We start from the raw sequence: 23,860 nt of genomic DNA, 5'->3' as shown, positions 1-23,860 counted from the left end.
TTGACTCACCTTATCATTGCCTGATCTCATGAAGGGCTGACTAACAGCTTTCTACGGGTCCTTAAACCTACCCCTCCCTGGGACCTCCATCTTGTACTCTCTGCCTTCACCAGACCTCCCTTCATGCCCCTGGCCATGTGCTCCCCCTCACACTTACCCATGAAGGTCATCTTCCTCATGGCCATCACTTCCGCTTAGTGGGTCAGAGACTTGGCGGCCATGATGGCTGACATCTCCCCATCCCCGCCCCCATATATGGCCTTTCGTAAGGACAAAATCTCATTACACCTTCACCCTAAGTTTTTCTTGAAAGTCGTCTCTGAGTTCTGCCTCAGCCAGTCTATCCATCTTCCGGTCTTCCATCCTAAACTGCATGCCACTCCCGCTCACAGGACTCTGCACTCCTTGGTCATGTGCTGTGCACTCGCGTTCTACCTAGACAGAAACCTGTGCCTTCATCTCCACACCTTCTCATAGCCACTGCTGAGCGGTTGAGGAGCCTGGCCTTCTCCTCACAGCGTATATCCAAGTGGATCACAGAGTGCTATGCACAGTCCAATGTCACACCGCTTGGCAGAATTATGGCCCACTCCACGAGGGCATAAGCAACTATCTCTGCCCCCCAGCGGACGTCCCCTAGCACAATATCTGCTGAGTGGCAACCTGGCCGCTCTCTACATACCTTCACCGCCCGCTGTGCCATCGGCCAAGGGGCAGCCGAAGATGTGACTGTGGGCCTTGCCATCCTGCAGATGGCCAATAACTCTCACATCCTGGCACCCACCTCCAAGCTGATCACTGCTTGATACTCAAACGTGTTTGGAATACATTTAGGGACCTTCACTCAAAGAAGAAGAGGTTACTTACCTGTAACTGTAGGTTCTTCGAGATGTGTGGTCTCTATTTGTATTCCAATACCCATCCACCATCCCCTGTGCTGTGCACAGCCCTATTCAGCAATAAGAGGGTGACTGAGTGTGCGTCGGCTCGCATGGCTTCTTACAACCTCTCCTGGAACACGAGGCAACGGATGCTGCTGCAGAAAACCTTCTGGCTTCAGCGAATGGTGCACATGCACACCTGCGTTGGGAATACAAATAGGGACTGTGCATCTCGAAGAATCTCCAGTTGCAAGTAAGTAACCTCCTCATCTCTGCTGCAGTGAAATTATGTGGCAGGCGTTCATTAAAGATGCTTATGTGTGGGCTGCTTTGGGGCAAGGACCATCTTTTTGTTCTTTGTTGGTATAGGGGCTAGCATAATGGGTCCTGGGTCATAAGCAGGGCTTCTGGGTGCTCCGGTAATACAAATAATAAGTAGTAGTAATAAACTAACTGACAAAATATCATCATTCCAGGTATAAGAGATACCGACTTGTTGCTTTGTCAAACAGTAATTTTGGGATTTGTATAAAAACGTAGATCAAGATTTTAAAACATTGGTGCCTTAAGTTAGCCTTTTAAATCCATAAGCAGCCTGACTTTCAGAAGTACTGAGCGCCCAGCAGCTACCAAAGATGTCAGTTTTAGGCACCTGTGTTTGAAAATCTTTATTTTACTATCTAGTTTGTCTCATGTATCGAGGACTGCATCCTTATTAAGTTTCTTAGCCCTTTTCCTGCATATGGGAACCCTTATCACTGTCAGGCCATTTCTAAATGATCTTTCCTTGAGATATTGGAGTAGTGTCTCTGTCAATATCAATTACTTAAACTACTCTATGTGTCTTATTTTTTTAACAGCCAAAGATAAGTCCGAGAAAATATTTGCGTTAGCATTTGTGAAGCTGATGAGATACGATGGAACAACTTTAAGGGATGGAGAGCATGATCTTATAGTGTACAAGGTATAATTTTGATTCAGTCCTTGCACAGATTTGGTTACTGTGAAACCTTCACTTTATGGATTCTGTTACACATCAGGCTAGTTGTAAGTACGTGCAAAATTCTGCATTAAAAGAACATTGTTAGCAGATTCAAGCAGTAGAAACGTAAAAGGTATGGTGGTAATGGAGGTTCATTTCTGTATGGCTCCTTCAGAATGATGACCAGAGGGCTCAGCAGAACCCAGTAACGTGTACCATACAATTGGGATATTCAGAAAATTGAGGGACAGGTCTTGAACAAGTTGTACTGTATATGTGGAAATGGTGATTTTGTAGGGCTTGTAACTTGGCTGCATATGGATGGATTTTCATGGGAGAGCAAAAAAAGCACGCCTTTGGCCATGTGAAATTTCACATTCCTGCTCCAAACCATGTAGGTGCTAGATCTGGTTAGGGCTTTTTAAAAAAACAAACAAACTTTAACCTGAAATTTCTCTAAAGCTGCAAATAAACGTTAAGTACACCGACTGTAAATAGTTACATAGAGATTTAGGATAAATATCTTTATTCCTGTTTGAGAATATACTATATAACTTTGTTCTTTATTATTTTAATTATTTATCATGTTGTATTTTGATTAAAAAAAAATCTTGCAGGCAGAAGCAAAGAAGTTGGAGGATGCCTCAACGTATTTAAGTTTGCCATCAACTAAAATAGAATTGGAAGAAAAAGGGCACGCCACAACTGGGAAGAGCATGCAAAGCCTTGGAAGTTGCACCATCAGCAAAGATTCTTTCCAGATTTCTACTCTTGTTTGTTCAACAAAACTCACTCAGAATGGTGAGTTAATAGAAGAAATGTCTTTCCACCCCACGTATCCCCACCCACGTATTCCCCCCATTTATCAGAGGGGAGGGAATGTAGTATTGTTTTATTTTATTAAGGGAATTCTATACTGCTTGTGAAGGGTTTTGATTGACAGTTCTGTCTAAACACAGCACAAGTACAATATGAGAATTGGCAGTATAGCATCCAAACCTTGCTCAGCCTATATGCTTTAGTCCAGCTGTGCCTAGGGATGAGAAAACACTTCCACACCCATTTAGGCCAAGGTCCTTCTGAGTGTAAAACAGGGCACCACAGGCTTTATTTAAGACTTTACAGTTTCTAGCATGGGTGCAAACAGGTGTGTGGGAGAGGATGATGGAACACATACCTGGTATCCCTTCAAAGTGTCTCTTTGTGTAGAAGAGCTGGTAAGGAGGGTGGTGGAATGGCTGTGGTCCCCAATGGGCTGCCTTATATGATTTTCATTGTGTGTGCAGGGTTCTCCAAGTAACAAATTCCACCCTCTTTTTGTGTCTGGTACAGAGACCAGAGCAGGGATGGATAGAAGGGTTGGGAGGGAGGAGGAAGTTGCCAAGCCTCACCTTCTCTGTAGAATGTGCCCCATGGCTGGAGTTTAAGGATTGGGCATGGAGTGGCAGGAATGTGGTTAGTATCATAGTATCTCCTCTAAACCCTTCAGCCTCAGACCTGCTTTTCATGCTCCTTTGGCAGCCTCTGGTATAGTCACTGATATAGCTCACAGGTCATTGGAGCAGCTGACCCTCTTCTCCAGCCAGCTCTTTTGTTTTCACTCTGTTCCCATGGAGTGATCAGCGTCCTTCCTTGCTTCTAGACTAGTGGATAGGTTTCAGGATATGGGGTAGGGGAGGTCATCTGGGGGTGATGGAGTCATCTTGGGAAAGGAGATAGTCATTATAGGAGTCACCACAGGGAGAGGGATCAGGTAGTACTTGGAGGCTGGCTATTTTAGTGGTGTATGGTGGGACCCCAGACTTTGGAGCCCAGAAAGAACCTATCCTAGAGGGTTCTAGCCTAATGAACACAAGTCCTCTGCGGTATGTAATTTCTCTGTCCTCTCTTTCAAAAATTAGGTTGCATCTGTGCCTTTGAGATAGTTTAACTTAATTGACAGTTCATACGCATAGTATTTTGGAATACTTCAATATCGAATTGACACAGGTTAATTAAAACTTTCAGTGGATTTACTACCATGAATGATTGTGTTGATCTGTACCCCTCTTTCACTAGTATTTTACGTAAGTGGTTATAAATACACATATTATGTAAAGCGTACAATACTGAGTGATGTGTTACTGCCAGCAACCATTAAGATTGTCCTGTAAATATATTCTTTATTCAGTTTCCTATCCAAATAGAAAAATAACAGGTCTGATATGACTTCATAGTCACCTCACAATTATACTGCAGTACTTTTTGACATCTCTGAAACACATTCCTGTTGTTTTATATTCAAAGCACATAAGATTCACTGCAGTCAACCAATTTTATGGTATAAGGAGATACTTAGCAATAATTCTAATTGCAACCCAAATATATGATAACATCCTAATGATAACTCAGTAATTTTATAGTTTCATAAAACATAGCTCACAGAATCCAATATAGAGGGTCGCACTGCTGGACACATTATTGTAGTTTGTGATTAATGATGTTTGTTGTTACAGTTTTTCTTATGTGTTTACTAATTAATACTAGTAATATTCAAAAGTTTGGCCAATAAGTTAATGGGACTTTCCTGGAGTAAATATAGTGAATACTAAGACTGAGAGAACAGTTTTGAAATTCAGCTTTTATACCTCCCATATGTCCGTTAATCATGATATGTCTGGTTTTGTTTTTGCATTGCATATTGGTGTATTCTGATACATGTTTGACAACATGCTCTTTTGGAATTCCATTCCTTCAGCGACAGTGCCTCTCAGATGTAGTTTGTCTATCAACTCTTGAATGTTGTCCTCAACATCTGATCATTATCTCTAAGTAGCAAATGTTGGGCACTGAAATTATGAATTTTGTTCGTTTCTCTGAGCAGACATGGCCATTTTCTGTTTTTTCATAGTTAACATTTGAATAGGCATGAGAGACGAGTGCAATAGCAGGATATTGAAACATGGTCTGATGGAGTCTCTTTCCTTCTCTTGCCAAGACACACTCGGCCATTGTGTGCAGTTGTCTCTGAGATTTCTAACCTTGTTGGTCTCTTGTCCCCCTTCAACTTCATCTGATGTAGACAGCTGACATGCAGGCACATGTCTAGGATGCTAAAACAGGGTCCTCCCTTGGGGAGTGGACTTGTCCTCCTTTATGCCAATCTAATTATTTCAAGATAAGAATCAGTAAAGATAAGGCATTGAGGCCAGATTGTTGTCCAGCATTTAGCTGGAGAATTCATCCCCTACTCCTGACAAGTCTAACAAAGAACCTGCAATTAAGAGAGACATCCAGGATTAAAGTGACCAGTTTTCTCATGTTTTACATTTCCTGAAAAAAACTCCAGAATGATTGATTGTCCTCCCTCCTTTGGGGCAGTTCGTTGGATGCTGAACCTACTTGAATCTCAAGAAGGAAGTGAGATGAGAGATAGTTTATAAGCAAGCTCTTACTGAGTTTGATAAAAACTTGTCTATTTCTGAAAAAATATTAATCCAGTGGCTAAAGTAAGTCCCCTAAAACCCCATTCTTGGTTTTTTTGGAATTATATTTTATTTCCAGTTGAATTAATAATACTTTTCACTTACTACTGTCCTACTTGTATCTCTTAAGGGGCAGTCTTTTTTAGCTTGCACTTCCCACATGAAAGGTTTTTTTCCCCCATTCCTCTCCTTCACCATCACTTTAATCTGTTTCAGCCAAACCAGTGTCTCTTTCACCTTCAACTTATAAATGTTTCTCTTTACGTAGTGTTATGGCATTCACTTTAGAGAGGGTAATAGCCTTGAAACATTTGTTGGTGCTCAAAAATTATACTACTCCACGTGTTGCTATTGATTATTTAAGTATTCTGTAAACAAAACCCTATCTAGTAAGAGCTTGACCTTTTCCTTTGGAGGAATACTACTCAGAGGTACCGTTTTTTTTCATAGTAAATTGCCATACTGTTGTATGGTTTAAAGAACTGATGCATTTATTATGTACATTAGTTAGTTATGTACTTAATTTTTTTCCATGGGATATCTAACACATACATTTGTTGCATTCTCAAAATACATTGCTAGATCATCTCTTCAGCTATTAGCCTTAAAAATATTTTCTGCAGGTTTTCTTATTTTAAAAGCACAGAAGAATGCACCCTCAGCAGCTTCAAAGGCATGAGATCTGGATTGGTTGGAGGGGTAAGGAGTAAGGGTATAGCTCCTTTAAGGGTTTCCCTTTCCCTTGTGATTGAGAGAGGGATGGGGCTGTGGTGGAGTGGGGGAAGCAATTGGTGGGCTGGCTAGCAGGGCTAAGCTAAGCCACTGACCCTTGTTCACCCTGGCGAGAGTATATGAGCCCCACTCACTGCTGGGTTAGAATAGAACCGAGTTGTTTTTTTGGTCTGCTGTGGGCATTGCACTTGTCACCTTTATTGGGACTGGGAAGGAGTTTTGTTTTCACTGCTAGATTGGCCAGGGCAGGAAGGGCTTTTACCTTACCCACTGCAGCTCAGGGACCTGGTGGAATGGGTCAGAAGGTCCTGTTTGGGTTGTTGCTATTTAGCAGGTGACAGGTGTATAGTGGCATGATAAACCGGAGTTGAAAGTGGACTGAGGGGAAGGCATCCCATAAAGAAACTGGGAAATGGGGTTGAGAATCTTAGTGTGAGGCACAGCAAGGAGATAACCTCCTTCCCCAGCTCCTTAACCCTCATACCAGGCTAGGGCAGTGAGGCTCCAGCAATGGGCTGAAGACCTGAAGGGAACTCTCGAACTTGTAGAAATGATTGTGGAAGAAAACCTGACCTGCACTGTATGAGTTATTGTTTGATAGCTCCTGGGTGAACCAAAGTGTTGAGATTTGAGAAACCAGCACTTGCTTAGCCTTCTTTCTAAAAGTACCTTTAGTAAATGTAATCCACTTTTTTGAAAACGGCAGTGCTTTCATAATAGAAATCATAGTCTGTATGCTATAGTGCAAAGTTTTCCTTAGCATAATTACTATTGATTTGAATGTAAGTAAGTTTCCATGGATGACATTCTCAGAGTAAATGCACTTGAAAGTAGGAATATAGTCGTACCAGATTTCAGCAATGCAGATATACAGTAGTGAAATATGTAAACAGCCAATAAAAATGGCTAACTTGGAAGTGAAGTTTTTATTTATTGTGAATATAGTCATGGTATGTGAATGAGAGCATAACTCCTGCAGCACATCATAATTGAATGTTTTTCTCACGTACAGTGGATCTCTTGGGGCTTTTGAAATGGCGATCTAACACAAACTTGCTGCAGCAGAATTTGAGACAGCTGATGAAAGTTGATGGTGGTGAAGTGGTTAAGGTAAGAAACAAGTTAAATTTTTTTAATGAATTTGATATTTAAATTTTTCCGTCCCTCTAGCTTAGGTATTTATATGGCCCCCATTAATGTAGTATATGAGTGCCTCACAATCTTTAATGTCTGAATCCTCACTACACCCCTGTAAAGTAAGGAACTACTTTTAAATACAGATGTGTAATGCACAGGTTTTTAAAATATTGATATTTTGAATACTGCAGTAAACTTGCTTTTATATGCACATTTAAATGCCAAAAGGGATTTTTATTTAAACAGTACAATCAAACCTCCTTGAAATTATTGCTGAGGGAGAGTCCCTCAATTATTGTGAGGTAATAAAATGCATAGCAAAAGTTCAATTCTCTAAATAAATATTAAGTGCATTTTATTATGTTTGAATGTGGAGTGCAAGTGCCACATTTCAGCAAGTGGTGCTAATATTTTTTTTAATTATGTTTCCTGCTGAAGATGTAGCTGGGCCAAGTAATTTACATTTGCCAAGGCCATAAGGGCATTGAGTGACTGTAGAGACCAACATAAAGACGGGTTTATTTGTGGAAAACAGTAGGCTTAGACTTTATTGAATACATTGTACTAAATCGAATCCAATAATGTCAGCAGAAGTAATATATCAAGAGTAGATGAACCTTAAGGGCCTTTATGCTTCTATTAACCAAATTAAAATTCAAATAAAGTAAAAAAGCACTAATGAATGCTTCATCTTAAGGAAACTTCGCACAGCTGAGACCACAGTTATTGTTCTTTACTGAGTAAGGAAAGAATAGCCTCTTAAATAGAACTTTGCAGAGTGGCCTTGTTTATTACCATTTTTGGCTTATATTACTTGAGAGCCATAGCTCAGTGCTGATGCTCACTGCCAACTAACGTTATTATGGGTAATTTTCGTTGTTCTCCAAATTACCTTGGAGAGTATACACCAGGCAAATACTTGCGTGCCCAGTGATTACAGAAAGATAACAGAATGTCACACAACGGAAAGTTAAAACAATATTTAGGTGAACCTCCCTTCCCCTTCCCACCACACTGCTGTTCCCCTACCTCTCCGCACACACTTTTGTAGACAGAGCAGGTGAAATTTTAGCCTCACTGAAGTCCATTAAAAAGCTCCCATTATTAATAGGGACATGCATCAATTAAATTTTTGCCCATGACTGAAGAGTTCTTATTTGATATGCTGGTCTTTTTCTTAGTTCTTTGTTTAAAGGACCATTGCCTACTGTTTCTACAGTGCAAGAAAAATATCTTAGTAGTTTAGTCTGTATAATATTGCATATTTATTATTCATTTTTAGTTTAACTATTCCTTTTCCTTCCCCTCATTTGTTTCCTTTAAACTACTTCCAATTTTCAATAACATTTTTAATAATGTCTTCTTGATCAAGAATATTCAAATTTTCTGTTAATAAATGATCAATGATTCATAAATCTCCATCAAAATATCATTATATTCTGTACTAGTATTGACACATCAATAGTGAACATATAAGAGACTTGTTGGATGTTTGACTCTCATTCTACATCAGTAGTAGTAGAATTAATGCTATTTTCTTTCAATGGAGATTCTCATTGTAATGGAGTTCTCCATATATGTTAAATGGACACAATAGTACAGAGCAGTAGTCCTTATTCATGACATCCCTCCCTGATGAATGTATCCTCCTGCAAGTCTCCAAAGCCCTGCCACAATCTGCAGCAAGATGCTATTAGTAATTTTCTTGGGGTATTCCTACCCTCTATGGCCTGGACAGCCTGGAATCTTTCTAGTCATCATTGTAAGTCCTCATTGCATGTGTTCAAAACTGATCATACAACATGAGTTCTACAAATGCAAGAAAATGTGTGTGATGCCCACATGTGCAGAAAACATCCAGTCATGGCACCTTTTCATCTCTCTGTTTTCTTTTTAATGGAGTTTAGCCATGCTATCAAACCATCGTATGTTCGGGAAAACTTTACTCACTCCCACTGAAAAGTGAATGTTTAAATGCATAGCAGTGTGAACTGCCATGTTGTTTCCCCTAATTAAATGAATATGACTGCAAGACACACATTGTTCTACTAAAAATTAAAATGTGAAGTCAAAAGCTGATTTCTGCCCCAAGCTGCATGCCCATATGGAAATGATGTTGTAAGCTCTTTCTCTTCGCTGTTTGCCTCCAGATTTTAATAGCATCATATTGTGGTTACAGATTCCTTGGGATGGAAATTGGTGGCCAAAAGAGGATTACAGTGGGTTACTAAATAAAAGTTAGCTTGTGATCATTAACAATGAGTCTCTTGTTGAGCATTGTTGAGTCTGCTGAACAGCCCAAGAAGCAGCCTGAGTGTGATCTCATAAACTGTTACACATCTTCATTGTTGTGGCAGATCCAATCCCAAAAGAGTCTACTGGTTGATGGAAGATTCCCCCCCCCCCCCCCCCCGATAAAATCTCTTGACAAAACATAGCTTACTCCATCCCTAAACTGAAGTCCCACTACAGGAGAAGACTGCCTACCTGTTCAACAGAGACAAAAGGCATTTGCTGCATAAAACTACATTTTCCCCCAAAATCTGAATCTGAGCGGTGATACATTCACATGTTAATCTGCCTGGGAGGAGCTGATGTTTTTTCTGTCCATCTAGTAACACAAATTGCCCAGACACAGACTTATTGGTTGGTAAAACTAAATGCATCATGCAACCTGAAGAACTCCAACCCTATGTGCTATTAGCCCATGGTAGGAAGGAATATTACATTATACGGTTATAGAGTACTTTTTTCCATTGTGCTTACATCAAGTCCCCTTTGCTAATCTGCTTTTACTTTCATGTTGTGCAGATCAGGGTGTCCTGCCAACTGTCTAGTGAAGATTCTTCTTCAGTTACAGTGATAGAGGCCTGTAGGTTTTATTGGTGGGGGTGGGGAAAGAAGGTTGTGTGTGGTATTTCCCATGCCTGCATGTATGCTATTAGTTAACTGCTGTGGGTCTGAGAGTTTATGGAGCCATAAATAGCTATGTAGTATTTTCTGTTAATGTCAAGATAATTTCAAAGCATCTGAGTACTACTTGATTTATTTAGCATGAGTCTGACTTGCTTGTTTGTGTTTTGTATTGTGATAGATGATCATTTCTCAAAACTTGCATGATTCTTTTTAATAACAGTATGTTAAGATTGAATCCTGAAACACTTTATTGGTATATTCACTATAAAAAGTAAAGGTTTCTGTTCAAGTACTCGTGTGTGTGTGTGTTTGGGGGGAGGGGAGATAATGCATTTTCTGGCCAACTCTGATATATAAATACTAAATTTTATAAAAATTCACTGAAAAACAAAATGTGTGAAAAAATTCTTGTTCTATTTTCCAACTAACGCTTTTATTTTTATATTCTATATAATGTAAAAATAAAAATTAGTATGTAGATCCATGTAAAATATCAATTTGGGAAATTTAATCTCAAATTTCCTGTAAAATATAGTGACCTGAATATTTATCTGCAGTTCCTACAAGATACACTAGATGCACTTTTTAACATAATGATGGAGAATTCCGAGAGTGAGACGTTTGACACTCTGGTGTTCGATGCTTTGGTAAGTTGACTTGTTTGTGTATAGGTATTTGGCTAAAATGTAATTTATTGATGTATAGATTTAATTATGGTCTTTTTCATAAATAATATTCATCCTATCACCTGCAAATCACACCTTTTGAAATTTGTTTTATTTGAAGTGGGTTTTTTTAAAACTCCCAGTAGGGCTTTAATTCAAAGGAGATGAAGGTTTCTGACACGTTGCATCACAGTGATTGAGGGTTCTGACACACGGCATCATAGTGATTGAAGACAAGTGTAAGGGGAGCGCTCTGCTGACAGTGTCAGAGACAGAAGAAATGGTGAAGCATATAGTGGACCAACTGCTGTGCTGGGACACCGGTAGAAGTAGAAGAGTGGTAGTGGGGCAGAGAGAGAACCATTCCTATGTTAGGAACAGAAAGCTGGTAAAATAAATAGAACAGTAGGATTGTTGTTTTTAACTAAGGTCAGTCTGTGACTGTGTCCCCTGTATGTTGTTAGTGTGGCTCGTTTGAAATGATTCGACTGGTTAGCTCATGAGAATATAGCAATTCAAAGATTTTGTGGATAATGGAATAATTATACTAATTTAACAGGTATTTATCATTGGACTGATTGCTGACAGAAAATTTCAGCATTTTAATCCTGTCTTGGAAACCTACATTAAGAAACATTTCAGTGCTACTTTAGCCTACACGTAAGTATATTTTTGTTTTTTTTTAAATATTTTTCTAATGAAAACATTGTTGTACAGAGTATCCAGATGGTATTCAGATTTTCTTTTGCATAATTTAAATAGGTGTTCACCTATAAACATGAAGAAACATGGTTTTTTTTGTTTTTTGAGTAGGAGATATTCCTGCTTTCCTTTTTCAAATCTGAATTAATAGTAACTGTGCTGTCAATCCTGAGGCATGAAGCCCATAGTTCCTCCTTTTTAATGAGATGGTGATTTGAACTATTTCAGACATGTTTATGGAGAAAAGTATCATAAACAAAACATGACAACTGCCAATTATACTTGTGCAAGGAATAATAAATATTTAAAAAATTAAAATCCATCTTGCTTACAGTGTAAAATTGATGTTCTGCTTATCTTCTATTATGTGTACACCGTTGTCATCTTTAAGCAAAAACAAAAACCCACAAAACAAAAACAGAACCCTTCAATTTTCTTTTGCTATTTGCTACTTCAGACTGTTATTGTTGGATACAAAAACAGTAATGGATAGCTTTGCTTGGCAACTTTCTCTTCCTCGGAATGGAGTTTGGTAGCCAAATTACTTTTATGATCTATGCGGGAAGAAAATGTGTGAAGTGTGTTCACTTAAGTAATAAGGACAAAATTAGGTCTTCACTAGCTTCAGTGGGTTATATGTGTTTTAAAAATATCACTCATAGTATATTTAAAATAAAACTAAAGATGGTGATTTTAAAACTGGGAGTTGTCTATATTCTAGTTTAAAAAGTGATTTCTAGTCAAGAAAACTGAGGCTATAGAAGTGGTAATTTTGTTAGTCTGTAGAAACAAAATGTAGAAAATCCCGAAGTTGGAGACAAAGTCATTTTTTAATGTCAACTGCTACTGTCTATAATTTTGAAACGGCAAGTTTTACAGGATCTATTTTTTCACTGCTCCAAAGTAAAGCCATATGCAAGGATACTAGATACAACCCAGAGGGGCTATTGATTTAAATAGAATTACATTTAGAAATCTGTTCACAAATATTTATGATAATTCTTTGCACTTGCATAGCGCCTTTCACCTGAACATCTCAAGATTCAAAGGACTTTGTAAATATTAAGTCTGCTAATTCTCTTATGAAATACATGATGCTGTGCTAATTTTGGAGGTAGGTAAAGTGTGCAACACAGAGGTTAAGGGAATTCCCCAAAGTCACAGTTAGTCACTGGTAAGGAAGAGAATTGAATGAAGAGTCCTTACTCTCACATAATAAAATGCTTTAATGTTATCTGCACTAGCTGTGGCTAATATTGTTAAATTCTTCAGGAAACAAAATTCTTAATTGGAAAAAGTACAAGTAACCTGTATTATTTTTTAATAGAAAGCTGACTAAAGTTTTAAAAAATTACGTGGATAATGCTGAGAAACCTGGTGTAACTGATCAACTTTTTAAAGCTATGAAAGCTCTGGAATACATCTTCAAATTTATAGTACGGTCCAGAATATTGTTCAATCAGTAAGTATTAACAGGTTTTTTTAAAAAAACAACCTTGGGGTTCATATTTTTTCCTTTCTTAAATATGATTTTTCTCTTTTTATTTAAAAATTACAATTAGAGACGCTTGTGAGGAAGTGAGCTGTAGCTCACGAAAGCTTATGCTCTAATAAATTGGTTAGTCTCTAAGGTGCCACAAGTCATCCTTTTCTTTTTGTGATGAGTTCTGGCTTTTTTTTGTATTTACTGTAAATGTTGTGCCTACTAGTAGACTGGTATGAAACAAAGCATTTTTCATAAGGGCACTGGCTGTTTAAAGGTAAGTACTGTGCAGTAAATAGAATATTATTTATTTCTTCATAAAGCACTTGTTTACTCTGCACAAATTTGGTTTATTCCCAAAGTATAAGAAAATGTAACATAGGCATTAGACAGAAGGAATAAGATTGACCGTGCTAAGATTGTGAGGTGTGATGGTTTTGTGGACACATTGCTACTGTTTATTTTTTGGCCACACTGCTACTGGTTTTATAGCTTGTAGTAATCCCTTTCCAGCTACCAAACCCTAACTACTCCAATGATTTAGTTCAGCGTCCTTCTCTCAGCTGCCTTGTGCCAAGCCTTGCAAATGTAAATAGTGAATATACGTGGGTATATTTAAGCATGGATCTCACAGTGGGAGTGACACCTCAGTTTAGAAAAAGCACATAAGCGCTTCCATTGTTGCTCATAGCTTTCTGAATGTTGTAAGGGTCTGAAAACAGAAAGTTCCCATAATTTCAAATAGGTTTTTTGAAAAGACAGTGTATTTATTTTAATTTTTTAAAATAATTCTTTATAAATTCATTGATTTTAGTCAATCCTTAATGATGTGGCCCAGAGAAAAGCTTCCTGCTGCCTCCCTGCAAAAGGTTGAATATCTTCCAACCAGGTGAAAAAGTTACAGTAATCTGAGGCGAGGAACTAGCAAAAGTCAGCCCTGGACCAGTGATGGTTACTGAGCTGCATCCCATTAGTAGCATTAATATTTGGATAATTACCATCTTGATGCCAATGCGAGTTTCACAGATTTCCAGTGGCATGCACAATATTTGTTTTGAGCTATTGGATCACAAAACCATGACACTATTATATATCTCTGTGCTACCTGAGGTGATTGTTAGGTTTAACTTTTCTCTCCCCTCTGTTTGTATAGGTTGATTAAAAACTAAGGAATCCTAGCCATGAGAATGAAAGAATTTAAATATGAATAAATTTAAGACACTCAAAACATTTCTAAAATAGTGTTCCTGGTAACATATGCAGAATTCATACTAACGTAGTATGGTTTATAAGTATGACTGGAATTGTTTGAGATGACCAGCATAACTCATTGGTTTGCCACTTGTAAGTAACATAGCCGTTCAAAACTCATGCTAATAAAGTTGTTACACCTCACTACAGCATCCAATACTCTAATTAAAGCAAGAGTAACTGCCACAGTTAAGGCTGCCTTCCCATGCTAATCTTTGTTAAGGCCTCAACTTACTATAATCTTTTAAAATCATTTAAATAAAATAAAAACAATAATATTCAAGCAGTATGTTTAGTGCTGAAGTTTTAAAGAAAGTCAAACCAATGAACTGGGGGAAGTCACCGGCTAAGCACCTGGAACCAGAGTTTGTTGACATGCCACTCTGACAGCACTGGCTTTTTCTCCAAATGCAGAAAGAGAATTTTTTTCATTTCAGTTCAATGACGAGTTCATTCAAAGTTGAGAAACTGATTGATTGATTGGTAGTTGAAAACGCAGAAAAGCTTGATTTCCTCTTCCAATCTATGAATAAAAATAAGGTGTAAGGAGATGAGATCTACTTTTTCTAAAATCTTGAAGGACATGGTGATCAGAAGCAATCAAGTCAATTCCCTAGCAGATAATACTTGATTTGTTTAAAAAGTTAACTTTTGTATTACAAACTAATTTTGATAAACTTTTCTCCTTGTGCATCTAGCACATTTAAGGTAGTTTTATTTAACTAATCAAAAAAAAATTCAATGGCTGTTTCTGTGCATTTTAATTGAATTCCAATTTCTAACCAAATGTCGCTTGAGGAGTAAATCATGATTAAAAAGTTAATTTAGTCAATAAAAATGCATCATTCGCCATTTCTAACACAATAAAAAAGTAAAAATTAAGATTCTGAATAAATGTACTTAAAACGCTCTAATTATTTAAATATGTACGTGTAGATATAGTGTATCCTCATGGCTAGCAAAAAGTTGTACCAAATTATACCAACCAATGAAAATGAACCTTTATTTAGGAAAATAACTTAAAAGTACAAATAAACCACAAGGTTAAAATTCTTAATTTCAATCAAGGTTTCCTGTTTGTTGATTTTAAATCATGATGTAAATCACTTTGATATCAGAATGATCTGCATGCAACTCTGGGGCCTCTGCAGGACAGTCCCCTTCCCTGGGACCCTGCAGATGGCTTTATGCTCATTCCAAGTCCTGCACAGAGGGGGAGGGCGTGGAGGGAGGGAAGAGAGGATTCAAAATGTTCCCCTCTCAAATCTAATGCAATTTATGACAAAATGTTAGCATTTTCACAGAGAACCCCTTATCCGAGAGGTTCTCATAAGCTCCCATGGCCAAAGAAGTAGGAGGGAGCCGCTGTGGCTGAGCATGGCCTCCTGCAGATACTGAGGGTATCTGTGAGGTTTGGGGCCGGATTTTTCTGTAGGGAGTAGCAAACCCTCTCACTCTTTTCCTCCAATAGAATAATGTGGAGCTTCTCCATGAGAAAATCCTTGAGGAGATTTCTTTGCAAAAACTCCTGTGGCTTTAATATGGGAGGGGAGAATCTCAACATTTCTAGCATGCTGTTTTTCAGTTTGTTTAATTTTCTGTGGCTTGAATAGGTAACTTTGTTGCCATGCCTGAAGTCAATATTCACCAATAAAGCTAAGTACAGGAATTTTCCAGCAAGTTAAAAATTATCATGGAATTGCTTACACCAAATATACAAACCTATAAAAGCAAGTTTATTATGTATTTGTCTTAATTTAACCTTTAATGTAACCCTTTTGCTATTTCTTATAGGATATAACAAGGTTATTACAAGGGATTTATGTAGAGTTCTGAAGTTAACAACGTCACCAAGGTTTTTTTTTTGTTGTTTTTTTTTATAAATTAGGCAATGTAATTGCTTTCAATAATAATCTTGCTGTGAGATTTATAAGGTACTGATTGTCACTTATTCTGTTTCTGGTCTTACAAATCATTTTACAAGAAAAAAAATAATTATCTCTCACTGCAGATGAGATTTACAGAAAAAAATGATCCCTTAGTGTTTGCCGTTGGATTTCCTGGTGCTAAGCACTAATTCAAAATGCATTAGCACTGGGAAATCACAAGTCTGAATGATAAGGGTTTAATCAGAGAAGCTACTAAATTGGAATGATGCAACAGTTGGTTCTCAGTTGTAAAGCTGAAACCCTGGCTAATATGTGATGATTATTTAGAACTATTAAAACTGTGGCATTAAGGGGCTGTCCTTAAAAGAAGTGGTCTCAGTGCTAGTGTTTTAGTGTGAAACATTTAACAAGCAAGTGTAGTTCCTGTTCTAAAGAAAAAGCTTTTTAAAAAGGCGTTATTACCAATAATAACTTTTAAAATAAATTTATTATTGAACACGCTGACTGTGTTTGGTACTGCACAACAAACATACGCACATGCCCTCCGCATGCCAAGTTTACTACAGTCTCAGATAAATAAAATACAGGCCCTGCTCCAGCTGATGTCATTGAGAGTTGCAGGTGCTCAGGATTTACTAAAGCACAAAGATTTTTTTTTTTTCTAGTCTTAACCAGCTTCATGTATCTATAAAATGTATTGATGGATACGGTCTGTTAAGCTTTACAGTTCCTTTTGTTAGGGGAACATTGCAATTTCTTAGTTTATTCCTAAAATATAATTTTAATAATCTGTGCTGTACGGCCTACAATTCTAGTTGGGAAGCAAAGTTTTCAGAGCAAAATGGTACAGTATAATAACTTTTTTTTTCATTTTCCCTAGTGTACTACTTTAATAGCTGCTTTATGGCTCCCAAGGAATTTGCATTTTATGCTAGAAATAATAGACATGAATTTTTAGTGTAATGTAGCATGCACCACTTTAAAAAAAAAAAAAAAAAAAAGTATCCCTGTTCCTCGTTTGGAATTTGTAATATAGATTCTCCATCGTGAGTTTTAAATAAATCTTATGTGATGTTTTCAAATATGAAGAAATCAGACTAAGGTTTAAATATGTAAAATGCCTACCTATAATGCTCCCATTGCCCTAGAAAGGCGGAACCATATGCTGAAGTTAGAAGTCTCTCTTCTGATGCAGTTTAATCAGTGGGTAAAGTAGAAGATAAAAAAAGGGAAGTGAACAAATATTGATAGGCAGCAAGTTTAAAACAAACAAAAGGAAGTATTTCTTCACACAACCACAGTCAACCTGTGGAACTCTTTGCCAGAGGATGTTGTGAAGGCCAAGACTCTAACATAGTTCAAAAGAGAACTACATAAGTTCATGGAGGATAGGTCCATCAATGGCTATTAGCCAGGATGGGCAGGAATGGTGTCCCTAGCCTCTGTTTGCCGGAAGCTGGGAATGGACGACAGGGCATGGATCTCTTGATGATTACCTGTTCTGTTCATTCCCTCTGGGGCACCTGGCATTGGCCACTGTTGAAAAACATGATACTGGGCTACGTGGACCTTTGAACTGAACAGTATGGCCGTTCTTATGTTTTTTTGATAGCTACTGTGACAGATCATGATGACATACAACAAAGGGGCATTTGAGCACCTGATGTAAATAGAACGTAGCTTGACGGAGAAAGAGGCCTGGGACTAAATGTCTCGAATAGGCCCATAGCCAATCAAAAACTGAATGTATAGTGCATGGGAAACATTTCTGGTGCTTCCCACAACCATTTTTATAAATACCACAATTTAAACTTGACAAGGATGTTATGCTTCGCTGGCCTTCTGCCCTTCTGTCTCCTATATACCATGCACCCTTAACTGTTGTTTCCCTCTGTGGCATATATTAAACCTGTCTAGTCATACTTTCTTTAATTGAAGCTCTTTAAATGGGAAGAGCTCTCAGAAGTCTATTGACTGCATCCCTGCTAAATGTGAGCTATGGAGATTGTCACAGAACAAACAGTATGTTTTAAGTTTCTACAGGAAATTTGTTCATGGTAATGGTGCTTTCCTTTTGTTAGACATAGAAGCATTCCTCATCTCACCCTTCTCCCTTCATTCTAGGCAAAATCCATGTTGCATTTAAAATAGAAAGGAGGTTTGGGAATTGAGTCACTTTTTTGCCATATTTAGAGATTGGACCAAATTCTCTAGCTGGGTTACATCCTTTTTGCATCAATGTGGTGGCACAAAGGAGTTGTGATCTGGCCTTAAGCACCAACAGAGATCCTCTGGCATTGGAGGAACTCCCTGCTAGTGTATCTGGTCTGCAGAGTGGCCCCTGTGAATTAGTTCTGTTTCAATAGTTAAGCCTACACATTTACCCTAATTATATACTCATCTATAAACAGAACGAAGAAGTTAATAAACTATCACAAAAATCTATAATAACAAATGTTGTTAAAAAAGCACAAAAATAAAAACAAAAAAACCTGAATTAGTCTAAACCAAAAAGTCTACTAATATAACTCAAAAACTATGTTAAAATCATGCTGGTTAAACAAAAAGCAAGTCCAAATATTAATAAACCAAAATTAGTGTGTCAGATATTAACCCTAATTAATAGACAAAATAAAAAGGGGATGGACTATTCCCCATCACTTCCTTTTTAAGTCCTTAAAAAAAAAAAATCTTTTATAAAAACCAAGAGGGGGGCTGTTGGATCAAGCCTCACCATCATGGCTACTACTCCCACCATCTCCGAAGACCCCAGACCTTCTTTTTCCTAATCCTGAAAAATGTCCTGACCAAACTGGGCCCCTCCCCCACCCAAAAGAGAGAGAGAGAGAGAGAGACCCAAATAACATCTGTCAGCTCCTGCTGAATCCCAAATACCACCTAAAATAAAATGAAATCAAGATTTATCAGCAGCACAACAGCTCCAGCCCATTTCAACTAACATTTTTTTTTCCTCCAAAAAACAATTACTACTATCTTTAATACCATCTAAAAGGCTGTTCACAAGGAGTTCTAAAAACTCTCTCCAGTTAAAAAAAGAAAAGGAACCAGGAATATTGTGAAAATAAATGCTTTATTTAATACTTTACGTGTCAAATATTGTAACTGTCTTTCTTTATCTTTAATAAAAAGGCTGTTTAATGGTGTGTTTGCCATGTCCTAAGAAGGCTAAATTGCATGTATAGCAAATCTTGTTTAACACTGTTGAATTTTAGACAGTAACTGAGTTATGTTAACACCTTTAGCCTATATATTCCATATCAATTAATGCAAACTCCCCTCTTCCCACGCAGGGTGTTCGCTGGTGGTGGAAAGGGGGTTGCCACATTAATTCTCCTCGCATAGCGCCTATTAAGAACCTTACAACAGTGGCAGGATTTAAAGATGACTAGCACCACTTGTAAGTTAGGTTGGGTCTGGTCCTGAGAATCAGGGAGCTGGAACTGGCTTCCTGGCATGCTCTTCCCACCTCCTTGCTTACTTCTGTGCTGAGTGAAGAGGTGAATCTAGCCCATTATTTTGCAGCTATGTGGAGTTGGGTGATAATGAGAGGGATTGATAGTGTCTCAGTGATTTAGGAGTCAGTGTTAAATCTCCATCTATTTGATGTTTTACCAGGGGAAGCTTTAAATTAGTAATAATCCATTTTAGGTCTGTGACTTGAACGGATTTCCTTTTGGTTAACTATTTGTTCTATACCATTCTATACCAAACACTCCTGCCTGATTGATAAAAGTTGTAGAATTTAAGAACCCCTTTTATTTTAAATGTCATGAGTAATACAAGGCATTGTCAGTTGTCATTTGAACAAAAAATGACTGCTTTGGGAACAATTTTCATTGTTTTATACAATATTGCCAGGGGTTTTTTTTCCCCTTATGGTTTATGCTTCTATTACACAAGCAATTATTTGTTTCTCAGACTTTATGAAAACAAAGGAGAAGCAGACTTCATGGAATCCTTGCTGCAGCTATTTAAGTCTATCAATGAGATGATGAGTAGTGTCTCTGATCAAACTGTGATGGTGAAGGTAGGTGTTTCAAAGAAAAATGTCTTGGCTTTGCATTTGTATAATATGATAGCATGACTTAAATAATACATTTTCATTGCATTGAGAAGCAATAATTATGCAATTGATGCAGCATGAAATTGTATAGTGTGCCAGTGGTGTATTTTACTTTGAACATAGTTAATACTTAATGCATTCTAGTAAAAGGTGTGTCTGGCTGTATACTTAAATATACCTGATGTAGGTATGCAAGCCCCATCTTATACTAGTGCAGCACATATGCCCCAGGAGAAAGTGTAAGAACTCCACAGTAGGCAGATGTGGGATCATGTGCTCCTCATGTAGGTCTCCTCCTGATCTCTAAAAGAGTACTTAATAAAATAACTTTTTATATTGTGAGGAACAGTGATGCTCAACAGAGGACAGTCCGGTGAATTTGCTACAGGTGATTTTGTTGCTGCTCCTTTCCTCTTACACATATGAGTGGTGGGTCGCCAACAGGAAGATTCCGTGGTAGTTGGGAATGGCCGAGACATCCCTGCCACACAGCATTCCATATTTGTTTGAATGGCCCTTAGAGTCAGGTGCCTCAGTTATCCCTTTTTTTGTTTTTCTTTCTGTGTTTGTATGTGTGGTTAATTTATTTTTCTGATTAGTTCAGGAAAGTCTTTTTCTGTCATTATAAAAGTCTCTAGTTTTCCTCTCTATGTAAAATATTACATATTTTTATGTAGCTATGTTTGTAATCAACATTTAATTATTTTATTTGGTGATCTTATCAGTGTTTTCAACTGGTAAACTAGTATTTTTATTGTATTTCAAATGTTATAATCAGGGGTACAACTCCTCAACACAGCGCATCCACAAAAAGAATGGAACCAGGCCAAAAATGTCACCAACTAAAATATTCTTAACAAAAGGAGTGAGGCAGAGACTTCCAATTCATTTGACCAATCCAGACTCTTTTTACCACCCTTTTGCCCTCTCCCAACAAGTGCTGGAGCACCAGTTGTCTCTCAGAACCAGCTTTCCGGACCTAATCAGCATTTAATTTCCTGTGGTATCTTTCCTCAAAACTGTAGGATACAACTAACTTTCAGTTCATCCTTGCACTGTCCAGTGAAGGGCAGGAATATGTATTAGGTATTTATGGCAATGTTGTTCTGCATTGGCAGCATGGTTTACACTGGTGCAACTCAGAGCAAAATTATATCCCTGATCATCTTATCTGAGAATGAGGAAACTATGCTACTGAAAATTAGTAAGTTGCAGGACAAATTAACAGGTTTTTTTGGAATGGACGTGATCTCCTTCCTCAGGTGCCAATCCTGTAATGAGCTTCAAGCAGGAAAACCCCTGCACTGAGCCCTGTTTGGAGTCATTGGGCACAGGTGTATCCACCCATGTGGTGGTCACTGTAGCATTCTAGTCTCAGAGGATGCTGTAAAATTTTGAAAAGTGGCCAGGTCCCACGTTGAAAAGAGAATTTGCCATTTAGGAGCCTGCATCTCATTGAAAGTTAGTGAGATGTAGGCTACTAAGTCACTTAGGTGCTTTAGAACAATTTATCTGGATTGTTTAAAGATTTAGAAAATAAAAATGATTCCTGAGTGTAACTTCTCAAATAGATAGTCCTCAGATGTGCCAACCTCACGCTGTGCAAACTTGGGGGATGCTTTAAGTTTAAGCAATCTTTACTCCTTCCCCAATCCTGCGGTTGGCAAGCGGTTGAACTAGCATCCAGTAGAAATTTCTCTGAGAATCATTCTGTTAGCCAGGGATCAGCAAAGCACATTTCGCATCAGCTTTCAGTGCTTTCCCAAACCCAGCTGGCCCCTGACATACACACTTTGCTGAGGGGGAATGGTTGGCATAAAGCTTTGCGCCATCTCTTAGCTTGCCTGTTCTGGGGTTATCCTGAGCTGCCTTGTTCCAGGCTTGCCAATTTATACCTCTCTAGGGTCAAGGATCTGGCCCAGAATATTTAAAATTAACTTTTGTATTTGTTGGTACAAAAATTATACTTGAGAAAGATATTTATCATGAAAGGACATGCGTGGATTTTTGGAGTTGTTTTGGTTACCTTTCTGGAGCTCTTTGGAGTTAATTTTACAAAAAGTGATTTTTTCAAGCTGCATATATTTTTAAATTTTGATTTTTAACAATTAATGCATATGGTTTAAAAACAGGTAATTCTGATCAAGATTGATTAGTTGAGTTTGTACAACTATTGACTTAATAGGATATATTTGAAAACTTTGGTTTGACTTAACTAAATATAACTAATAAGAAATGAGTGAAAATGCTTTCTCCTAGGCACCAAATAATTTTAAGTGATGTAACCTTGATTTCCTGAGTTAGTATAATACAAATTATATTTAGATGCAGTCACTTTGTTAATACATATCAAAGCTTGTTTTGCAATCCATTGCCTGAAAAAAATTAATTTCTCTCCATATATTTTTTGTGGATCTGTGACAGGGAATGTTAGGTTTCCTTTTGCACTTTCAAGTTAGCTTCCTTTAATACTACGGTAAATTAAAAACTATGGTTCATCCCACAAGAAACATTTTCTTTAGTTTTAAGGCGGGAAACAAAATCTGAATGCTGTAATTTTGAGCCACTGCAGCATGTTTGTGTCCTTGGTGGTAGTCTGTACAAATGCTGACTAGGGCTGATCTTGCTAAGCTTGAGGGTTTGACAGGATCACAGCCCAAGGTAATACTCATGTAGCTGTATTGTATTTTCTGTTGAATACATGGGAGATAGAAGTAACCTTGAAATCACATTATGAATAAATCTAGTAAAAGCAGCTTTACTACTTCATCATATAAATAGCTTTCCTAATTGTACATGCTGGATGTTCAGTAACAATATACTCAATTTCTTGACTACACGACTAGGGATGCAATTTCAAATGAATGATTTAGAAAAACAGACACATATTAAATTAGGTGTTTTGTTCTATAGGATACCAAACTAGTTTCTGTTAATCTGTACAGATTTAATTGTGTTTTTTCTCTTGTATTTATGCAAAGTACACTTAGTTTGTTGTTTCTTCAAATACTGTTTATTCAAAACACTAAGCAGAATACTGTAGTTGAACTAGTAGTATAAAATCACTTTTTAAAAACAGCTGCTTTGACAGGTATTTGGGTTTTTTGCTTCTGCTGTTCCTTGTTGGTATAAATCCAAGAATGGATTGGAAATTGGGATTTTCTTCTGTTGTAAGATTTTGTTTTTGTTTACATAGAACTATCGTTTGGTTTTTACAGTGGTTTGCTACTGACTCTCTTTTGACTCTTTTATTCTTAAGTTCCATTTTTGTGTTTCCGAAAGGATGGCTCAGTCTTCACAAGAGGCCTACATTATGAGCAAAAATAAAATCAATAAATAAAGTCCCCCATCTTTCATGTACTGCATTATTTAAAAGCTGTCAGAAGTGGTTTTAAACCACTTAGCGGGGCTATTCCATCTCATTTTCTATTTGCTCTAATATGGTAAAGAAATGCTTGTGCATTATAGACATTGGCTTTGCAGTTTAATATTAGTCTAATATCGAGAGGCAGAAGAGTGCCATGATGCAACATAATGCTCTAATGTGTATGTGTCCTTTAATGTAGCTTTATGCTAACGTGACAGAATATTAGTTTGTTAAATTCTGGGGTTTCAGCATAACATTTTCATAGTGGATTGTCCTCTGTGTGTCGTACATTCCCCAAATCTGGAAA

At 37.6% G+C, this 23,860-nt stretch overlaps 1 protein-coding gene across 4 annotated transcripts in view; it reads left to right on the top strand.

Annotated features, from left to right (window-relative positions):
* Positions 1-23,860, top strand: part of DOCK1 (dedicator of cytokinesis 1) — a 550,235-nt gene that overhangs the window by 95,907 nt on the left and 430,468 nt on the right. For all 4 annotated transcript variants that reach the window (XM_073354059.1, XM_073354057.1, XM_073354058.1 and 1 more), the window contains exons 17-23: positions 1,742-1,845; positions 2,481-2,664; positions 7,072-7,169; positions 10,670-10,759; positions 11,337-11,437; positions 12,807-12,941; positions 20,042-20,150. In XM_073354059.1, the coding sequence (XP_073210160.1) occupies positions 1,742-1,845; positions 2,481-2,664; positions 7,072-7,169; positions 10,670-10,759; positions 11,337-11,437; positions 12,807-12,941; positions 20,042-20,150 (821 nt within the window). The remainder of the gene's footprint in view (positions 1-1,741; positions 1,846-2,480; positions 2,665-7,071; positions 7,170-10,669; positions 10,760-11,336; positions 11,438-12,806; positions 12,942-20,041; positions 20,151-23,860) is intronic.

This window comes from Lepidochelys kempii, chromosome 7 (genome assembly GCF_965140265.1).
Source record: "Lepidochelys kempii isolate rLepKem1 chromosome 7, rLepKem1.hap2, whole genome shotgun sequence".
In the NCBI taxonomy this organism is placed as follows: domain Eukaryota; kingdom Metazoa; phylum Chordata; order Testudines; family Cheloniidae; genus Lepidochelys; species Lepidochelys kempii.
This window is presented reverse-complemented; position numbering and strand designations above follow the sequence as displayed.